The sequence below is a fragment of the Rhododendron vialii genome, chromosome 3a, assembly GCF_030253575.1.
Source record: "Rhododendron vialii isolate Sample 1 chromosome 3a, ASM3025357v1".
Classification (NCBI taxonomy): Eukaryota; Viridiplantae; Streptophyta; class Magnoliopsida; order Ericales; family Ericaceae; genus Rhododendron; species Rhododendron vialii.
The window spans coordinates 15,457,519-15,466,945 of record NC_080559.1 but is presented as its reverse complement, the minus strand read 5'-3'; the positions used below and the strand labels follow the sequence as shown (position 1 = coordinate 15,466,945).

The 9,427-nt window shown below is 38.3% G+C and overlaps 2 protein-coding genes across 3 annotated transcripts; both read left to right on the top strand.

Annotated features, from left to right (window-relative positions):
* Positions 1-912: 912 nt before the first annotated feature.
* LOC131318693 (uncharacterized) lies at positions 913-3,746 on the top strand. Of its 2 annotated transcripts, none has more exons than XM_058348626.1 (2): positions 913-1,078; positions 3,116-3,746. In XM_058348626.1, exons 1-2 carry the CDS (start codon positions 1,000-1,002, stop codon positions 3,625-3,627), a joined length of 591 nt encoding a protein of 196 aa, XP_058204609.1. In that variant the 5' UTR covers positions 913-999; the 3' UTR covers positions 3,628-3,746. The 2 variants fall into 2 exon arrangements, with proteins under 2 accessions (XP_058204609.1, XP_058204608.1); XM_058348625.1 differs by lacking the exon at positions 913-1,078 and adding an exon at positions 1,684-2,297.
* Positions 3,722-7,706, top strand: LOC131318691 (uncharacterized protein C24H6.02c-like). Its single transcript, XM_058348624.1, has 3 exons — positions 3,722-3,896; positions 4,632-4,745; positions 6,787-7,706. Exons 2-3 carry the CDS (start codon positions 4,667-4,669, stop codon positions 7,353-7,355), a joined length of 648 nt encoding a protein of 215 aa, XP_058204607.1. The 5' UTR covers positions 3,722-3,896; positions 4,632-4,666; the 3' UTR covers positions 7,356-7,706.
* Positions 7,707-9,427: the final 1,721 nt, after the last annotated feature.

The window sequence follows — 9,427 nt, the reverse complement described above, 5'->3', positions numbered from 1 at the left end:
AGTAGGAGCTTTCCACTTAGGCTGTGGAATCAGATAAGCAACTTGATTAGTCGATACCACGATTGAACGAGGAAACCCACGACGAGGTCAGATAGAGATAGATGCATGTACGCCTATATAGAGAGAGAAACAAACCTAGTTGCTAGAGATAGAGGATTGGTACGGCGAGGGCGAGAGAGAGAAGATGATCGGATAGGTGATTATGTGAGTGAGAGAGAGAGAGAGAGAGCGGGGGGGGGGGGGGGGGGGAGAGAGAATTCTGAAAACCCTACACGCCACTTATACTTATATATATACAAAGGGTATTTTTGTAATTTCAATATTCGGTTCAGTTATCGGTTCGGTTTGGGTATCGGTTAGACCATAACCGAACCGATATCCGTTCGGTTATCCAAGGTCTCAAACATACCCATACCCACGAGGAATTTTTCGGCTATGGTTCGGGAAAAAATTTCGGTTACAGTTTGGGTACCCATCGATTCGGTTCACTTTGCCATCCCTACTCCAAAAGCTAAAAGGAGTTTTTTGCGTTAGGGCGTAATAGGTATATAGATCAAAATCAAAGGGGTCAGAGTGCTCTACTTGGAAATTAGGGAAAGTGGGGAAAAGAAAGAAATGTTTAAAAAAAATCTTTACCATTTTTTGGTTTTACTGTAAGAGAAAATAAATTTTAGAATTTTGAACGGTGAAATTTTTGAAATGGGAGGGCTACATGTTTTAATCGCTTATCTTAGCAATCGATGGTTTGGATATTAATCAAGTAATAGACAATTTAGATTTATATGTCATCCAATTTTATCGAGTTGTCCATGCCAAAATGAATAGTCGAATCGGTCGCTTTGCACTGGTCGGCAACATCCTCGGATTTTCCTCCTTTTTCCTCTAATTTTCCTCTTCTTTTCTTTTCCTTCAAGTTATTTCTAGTACCGCGAGTATAAATTTGTCGTCCCCTCTAGGGCCTCTACGTTAACTTGAGAAGTTGGGCAACACAATCATTCAATGGCGGCTCGACAGATTCAGAGGCGATTACTCCCTCTCTTTTCCGCTAGACACCCTCAAACCTCCTCTCTCTATAACGGTAATCTCTCTCTCTCTCTCTCTCTCACACACACACACACACACACACACACACTCACACATCTGTGACCTAGTTTGTCGCGAATAGGCCTGTTATGAACTTTAGAAGTTGGGTTCGATTCCCCTTTCGTTTGAGTTTCCGTTTTGGTAATTGAATCAGTCTTGATTTAGTTTACGTGGAATATATCATTTACAGAACAGTTCTGGTTAGCTTCTATGTTCTCGTTGATGGTGATTATCCCTATAAGGTGGATATGGAGATACAGAAATGGTTTTCCTATTTTTAGCTAAATTGCAAAATGTTGTAATTTTTTGTAAGAGGCAAGAGCCACTGACAAAATTACTCGTTAAATAGTCCTGAGGATACAACTAAATCACTTAGCAAATGAAGCACCGCATTGCGGACTAGGCTTGCCATTTTTATTTTATTAGTATTATTTTTTGAATTCTTTTAAGGATTTGGAATCAGTGAAGTTTTGTCCGAAAACTTACTGGAGGTCTTGCAGTAGTGAAGAGCCAGTAAAATAGGATCAAAGTAGATATACATTCAAAGATAGCCGATGGAGAAAGAGGGATAATGAATAATGATTAGTGTTTTCTTCCTTTCCTTAAGTGTGGGCATTCCCAGCCTGTGGATTGAGAATAATCTCATAACATTGTGCATTCCTCCTTCATTTGGGTGACTACAGTACTGCTAGGGGTCTCTGGGGTAGCTAATAGCTTCATGGGATATTCACGCAAGTGCAGTTTTGACATCTAGATTTGCACTTCCCGAGGCACATATCATAAATTAGGTTGCCACTTACGCCTTGGGGTTAAAGATTAGGGTTTCATTTGTTAGATTGAAATGTTCAAAGATAAGAATGCTCCAAAATTATTATTATGTGAGTGAAAGCCACAATCCTACATCTCAAGTGCTTAAAGATCACGAAATTCGTTAGACAACTATTAAGTGTTAAGCAACTGCAGATTATCTTTTTGCTATAAGTCAACTTCAGCCTCTGACCGTAAGAGTTAAAATTGTTCATGAGAGATCTCAAAACCTGCTGCGGTAATGCGTGCGGTAGTCCCATTACTGATATTGTTCTGCTAAGTGATGCCAAATGTGCATACTACATGTTTTGTACCGCGTTTGAGGATGCCCACAGCTAAGAGCATCAGCACCAAGCTCATCAAATTTTGGACTACATTATTCTTCAAAAGTCAATTTTCCTTTTCAGGTAGTCACCTTTTTAAAAGCACGTTACATCAGCTTCTCTGTAACGACTTTGTTTTATTATTCCTTATCTTCTACTTTACTTTTTCTATATTCTAAAATGAACAATTCATGCAGTTCTGATTGTTATGTGCATTTTATACATACTGCTTTCACAAATATAATACAAAATATTGAAAGCTGAGTGAATAGTGCCTCTCTTAAAGAGAGAGTGACTGTTGCAATTGCAAAGTGTGGCAAGCCACTTGGAATGATTCACGAGTGATGAGCCTCATGCAAGGCTATTTTGAACCATTGGCTAGCTAAAGTTACATACAGAGCGACATAGATTGCCTGAAGCTAATGCTCTAAGCCATAAATATTCCAACTTTCAAGTACAGAAAATGATCCCTTCCAGAAATCGACATAATTTTGAACTGAGCAACTACAGGGACAAACAGCGTCCGCATAAACCTCGGTTTGTGTATTAGAATCAAGTTCTCGGTCTAATATTCAATTAATTGTTTGCCACTGCTTAATGCCTAGTAACTCTAGTAAGCATCATACGTGGACGCAATGATATTATCCTAAGACAAGGAACTTCTCCAAGAGGTCAGAATTGGTAATTTGGTATATATGCATAGATGCATGGAAAATGCTTATGGCTCTATTGGAGCCTTTTTCTATTTTTAATTAATGACTCCATAGGAGCTGATAAACCAATCGGTCATTCTTTTAGAATGAGTATTTTTTGTTTTCTTCTCCTCCTCTCTCTCTCTCTCTCTCTCTCTCTCTCTCTCTCTCTCTTGTTTTCTATTGAATGATTGAATCTGTTGCTTGCAGGACCCTCATGGCAGTTTCTTCCCTCGGCAAATTCTTTCTTGAGCAGAGCTGAAATATGCACAAGAAGAATACAAACGTTACCTGAACCAAGTGAGCTAAAAGATGTGAAAATTCATGAAGCTTCGAGTTTGAGGCCTGATTCTGACTCATCAAAATCTCTCTCCAACTCAACTGATAACTTTGATTCTTCTGTGAAATTCATGGCCTCCTCAAACTTAAAGGTATCCTCTCGTCACGATCTAGCGATGGTCTTTACTTGCAAGGTCTGTGAAACAAGATCCATAAAGACAGTGTGCCGGGAATCCTATGAGAAAGGCGTGGTGGTGGCGCGGTGTGGTGGGTGCAATAACTTACACCTGATTTCAGATCATCTCGGGTGGTTTGGAGAACCAGGGAGCATCGAGGACCTCTTGGCTGCTCGTGGGGAGGAAGTGAAAAGAGGTTCTATTGATACTCTGAATTTAACACTAGAAGATTTGGCTGGACAGGACTCAAGAAATACGAGTGGGTAGAATTTGTGGAATTCCTGAAAATGAGTTGGAGCTTTCTCATTGGTCAAGTAAAATTGGTCTGATTTTCTCTCATTGTATTTCATTCGTAGGCTTTTACGGAAAGGGGACTTTGAACCAAATTTGTTCTCTCTCTTAGTTGTTCGCTTTATGTTGCTATAGCAAGGTGTTACAGTAGAGTCTATTTGATCTGAAGATCCTTAGAAGACGTGCTCATCCCCAAGGTGGAAAACCTTGGTCTACACGGACGGATGTTGTAGACAATCCAAATGGTACGTCTCGTAAGCCTCGAGAAAACTACTCCAATTTGACTGGATATGAATAGACACATGATCAAATAATACCACACAGGATCAAACTTTAGTGACATAACACACCCTGAGGGCAAGTAGGCGTAAGTGAGCTCTCAGTAAAAGTTCTTTAAGCAGAAACTTTTCCGGATGATCCATTCCAGAAAAATGTTTCCAGAAAATGGAAAAAATGCCAACAAATTAATGAGCTTAAACTAAACCAATTTTCTTGTTTTGAAATTATTCTCTTATTATAAAGTCAAATGTATGAATAAATAAACAAATAATAAATGCATTAAGTTTTTCTCCTTGCACAAACATTTACACACACAGTAGGTGTTTTATAGTAATACTCCAGCAGTAGAATTGTTACACAAAGTAGTAATGGAAAGTGGAAATAGAAATAGTACAAATTAGCAGCGTGTTTGGAATTTGTGAAAAGGGAGAGTAGGAAATTAAAAAATGGTTAAGAAGGAAAGTGCGACAAAAATGCGGAGGAAATTGTTTTTCTTGCGATTAGGATTTCCCTACTTCTCATTCCACTACCAAATTAAACTTGTTGGTTCTGGAAGTTTTTAAGGGCACAGCATTGTAATTTGTTAAAATTAAGGGGGTGAAAGATTAAATTTCCATCCTTCTTTCTTTTGCATACTACCGCTTCAGCTTCATTTTTACTCCGTATTTATGTTTATGTTTTGCCGCTCTGCTTTGCTCAAGGGTCAAAATTGCAAATTTGGGAACCAAAATCTTGAATGGCGACTCGGCAGGTCCACAGGCGATTACTCTCACTCTTCGCCACTTCAAAGCCCCAAACCTCCTCTATTCCAAACGGTAATCTCTCTCTCTCTCTCTCTCTCTCTCTCTCTCATATTCGTAACCCCTATGTCGTACAATCGGAGCTTTGGTGGATACAACTGAAATTTTTAGAAAAACCCAAGAGAGATTTACCTATATTTTGGGAATTATTGGCCTACATGAAAGAGCAGGTGATGTAGTACTTTGGAACCCCGTACTGTGGTTTTGACCTCATGAAACTTTAAATTTTTACTCGAATTTTGTAAGGCCTCATGGGCGGCTCCACCATTAGTTGAGGGGTTGTGGTGAGGAGTTCAAGCGAACCTCCGGGTCAGAAAATGTGTTAATTTTGTTTATAATTTTTGATATGTAATTTGGTTTTTCTTTAGTATTGTCTGCACTGGATTAGGATTAGGAGTACGAAGTCAAAATGAATAAAATTGAGTTACATTTGTGAATAATTAGATAATATAGCTCAACAAATAACACAAACCAGTCCCAATAAATTTCTAACTATAATAATAAAAAAAACTTTAATCCATACAGAGTTTTATACCACAAAAATTTTCTATACGATTTTGTCAGATTTTGTCACAACCGCTGAACTCTAATCCTGAAGCCGCACCTGAAAGGCTATTTTTGTCCTCCCAAATTTACAACCCTGCCATTAATGGAGCTTTTTACTCAAATTTGTGCTTAGATTTGGGATTGTCCATTGAAGTGTTTCATATTGAATGAAGCTTTTACTAAAATCAGGGTATAAATATGACCAGCCCTTTCTCTATTTTGAACTCAGAATCAAAATTTGACTAAAATCTCTTAAATCTTTCCCGAGCCCTTGACTCAAACCCATATCAAATTGGGTTTTACTCAAAAAAATTTAACCAAATAAAGGGAGACTCAATTCCTTATTCAAAATTTGAAGGCCATTTTCTCCCTCTCAAATTTACCACTATGGCATTAATGAACCTTCTACTCAAATTTATGCTTAGATTGGAACTTTCCCATTGAAGTGCTTCATACCAAATGAAGCTTTTATTCAAATTTTTACTTGAAATTCGGTAAAGAATTGAGTAAGATGGAGATGCTAACATGGAATATATGAGATCAAATCCCAAGTTATTGTGAACTAAAAAACACTGAGATTATGGAAGTAAATATTCTTGCGTTTGTTGCCACTGCACTGTTCATTCTATTGTGCTAGACTGGCATTATCGAATAACGCCTTTCAATGAGAGATATGGACAACAAGCTTCGCAAAAACTAGTTTTTTTTTTTTTTTTTTCTGAATTATGTGAAGTCAGTTAGCAAACATCGAATCTGTGGGTATTTCAACCCAAGTATCCAGGAAAAAGTAGACTATTTGATGGAAGAACGCGGGATCCTTTTGAACCACCTGTTATCACAAGGAAAGTCCTATGTCTTAAAGTTAATTCATCAAGTTGATGATTAAATCCATGGAAGTTCCATTGGACTGTCAGCTTCCGTCTTGACAGGGTGGTGCTCTAAACGCTAATGTTTCCTCTGCATGTAGTCTTTATTTAAACTCGGTGATTTAATTACAATTAGTCTTGCAAGAAGGAGATGCATGAGCACAAATATTCTCAATTTCATAACAAATTTGTAACGGAGAAAATTGAAAGGGACTATTTGCTAGAGGCTGAAAAACGTATAATTTTCCTCAGCAAAGCTTCAAATTGTTTTTCAAGAATGGCAGTAATGAAAATGTTCCCCGTTCATAGTTCATAAGAATTACACGAGTATACAGTTCATAGTTCTTGAATTTAATTGGACACTTACCTGGATAATAACTATGCATAGAACTTTTATATTATGCATAAAATGATCTATGGTACCTTTTGAACACTATATACCTTAGGAAATAAAATAAGTATGTTAATATTTACAGCACTCCAATGTCCTTGACATAAGAATTAGTAGACGAGTTTGACACGTAGAAACATACCCCTGATAGTTTACCCAATTCCATGTAGGATAGGTTACCATCGTCGTCATCATCATCATCATCTCCTTCTCCTTCTCCTCTCACATTTTGTTTTGGATATACTGGCTGCAGAACCCTTGTGGAAGTTTCTTCCATCTGCAAAATCTTTCTTTACCGTAGATAGATTATGCAAAAGAAGAATTCAGACTCTGAATGAATCGAGTGAACAAGCTGACAAAGATGAGGAAAGCCATAAAGCTTCTAGTTTGAGGTCAGATTCTGACTCATCAAAACCTCTCTCCAATCCAACCGATAATGACCAGTGGGATTCCAACTCACCAAAAGCTCTCTCCAACCAAATCAATAATGACAATTCTGCTGTGAAATTTAGTGCCACCTCCAAATTGAAGGTATCCTCTCGTCACGATCTTGCGATGGTCTTTACTTGCAAGGTCTGTGAGACAAGATCAATCAAGACTATGTGTCGTGAATCGTATGAGAAAGGTGTGGTGGTGGCTCGGTGTGGTGGTTGCAACAATCTACACCTGATTGCAGATCATCTGGGGATGTTTGGACTACCGGGGAGCATTGAGGACGTCCTGGCTGCTCGTGGGGAGGAAGTGAGAAGAGGTTCTGTTGACACCCTGAATATAACACTGGAAGATTTGGCGGGGAAGGAATTTGCCATAAAAGATGGATAGAATAGAATGTGTAATGGATGCTCTGCTGTAACTGTCTCGAACAGTTCCAAAATGTGGGGGGAGATGTGGGCCGCTAATGTGGGACTACTAGGGTGGGACCGACGACCTCTCTTGACATGTTTTTGGGTATCCAGATTTCAGACAATTGCTGGAGGGGAACCAAAAACCTTACGCAATTCGATTTAAGGCTGTGTGTGATATGGAATCACTCTGTTTGTTTGCTGTATCTTCTTCTGTAATAAGTGGACTTCTTGTGCTCTTGTTTTCTCATTTTGTACTGGTTTCTTCTGTAAATACAAAACTTATTTTGCTCTTCATAAAAAATTAGTGAAAACACTTTGTGCTTGGGAATTGCCCCTGTTCTGGTTTATCTGTGGTTTATAGTTTTTTACATGCGTTAATGTGCGCGCGTGTGTTTCTGTACAAGTTGCTTTGAATATAGTGTCATTAGAGATTCTCTAGTCTTGATCCAAACACTTTCCCTAAATTCAGAATTTGACCAAAAATCTTAAAAATCTCTTTCCAATCTTTTATCCAAATCTTTTTCCATTTTGGGTTTTACCCATTTCTTTGCTCAAATTTGAAACAACTCAAACCCTTTTCCCAATTTTTCCAATGGCTAGTTAGAGAAAGAGACGTACAGATGGAGCGAGTTCCTACAAATGGAGATCAGATCCAGAGATTAGGGAATTCACATCGTCGCCGTCGCCAGAACGAGTTCCTATGGATGGAAAAGAAAGGAGGATATATGGATCAGAGTTTTTTGGGTGGTGGTAAGTAGTATACTGTTTGGATGGTTGCCAGAAGGTTGTGGTGATTGGTGGTTGCCAGAGCACGGGTCGACTTGGAGGAAATCGCAAAGGTTGGCAGTGGTTATGGAGATGGGCGAGTTCTTCTTCTTCTGCTTTTTTTTACACCGGTCACTCTCTACTCCAAATCAAATTTGTTCCCCTTTTATTTACATTATTGCCATTGAATAATTAAAAAATAATATATTTGGGTAAAAGATCATTTTGCCACGGGAGTAGGACCGACCCAAAATGAGTTTTGATCCAAATTTGGGTAAAAAATTAGTTCAAGACTGAAGATGCTCTTACAAATGAACCAAGGTTACATAAAGTGACTAAAACCATACAACTCACTCACACTTGCACACACACTCGTATCTGCATGTGAGCCACACATACGAGTGTGTGCGTGTAAGTAGCAAAGTTAGGGCTAATATCCCCATTTGAGTAATGACTTCGGAGATCGCATGTACAGCAGCATAGGTATATTGAGTGCATTAGGTAAAATCTATTTTAATATATCTATTCTATCCAATACATAAAGTGAAAGCACCTTTTGGTGTGGACACCTTTTTTAGGTTAGCTCACATTTTGTTCTTCCAAAATTGTCCCTAAAAAAAAAATAGTTTCACAACTAACCGCGTGGACAAAAAAGTAAAACACCTTTAGTGTATGAGAACAAAACACGATCTGAACATTGTAACTGCTGTAAACCTTTTTCTCATACATGGCATAACTGCTCTGTAACTGCGTCTTCTCAAAGGAGTTTGAAGATGAAGGCTTACATCCTTCCCTCTGTCAATATTTCGACTCTCTCTCTCTCTCTCTCTCTCTGAGTTATTAGTTTAGAGCAGAAAAAAAACAAAGGATTCACCGCTCCAATTTGTGGCAGTTTAACTCCACTTCGAGGAAAATCCACCGCCTCCACTCTTCTACATCTAATAACTGCTATGGATGAAGTTGAACAGGTACTATTATTTTGAAATTCTAGGTCAATGTATTTTTTCCACATGTCGATGTATTCATATATAGCATCTAAACAATGAGCAAGAGCCCCTTTGGGATTTTTTCTCCCTCCATATGCATGTGCAAGTCTAATTTTAATGTTGTTTCTGAAAAGACGGGAAAAAGGAAAAATTCGACGGTAGGGAAGCATTACAAAAAATTGGTTTGCACACGCATAAAATATGAAGAAAAATATTGTAAATTCCACACCGATAGTAGGGAAACATCATTAAAATTTAATTTGCATACGCATCAAGTGTGTCCGGCCTCTATAAAATA

Bases quoted from the DNA above. Each gene is read 5' to 3' on its own strand.
- LOC131318693 (XM_058348625.1), top strand. From the start codon at position 2,174: ATGCCAAATGTGCATACTACATGTTTTGTACCGCGTTTGAGGATGCCC. The intron at 2,298-3,115 runs GTAGTCACCTTT...TGTTGCTTGCAG, and splicing joins AAGTCAATTTTCCTTTTCAG to GACCCTCATGGCAGTTTCTT.
- LOC131318691 (XM_058348624.1), top strand. From the start codon at position 4,667: ATGGCGACTCGGCAGGTCCACAGGCGATTACTCTCACTCTTCGCCACT. The intron at 4,746-6,786 runs GTAATCTCTCTC...TACTGGCTGCAG, and splicing joins AACCTCCTCTATTCCAAACG to AACCCTTGTGGAAGTTTCTT.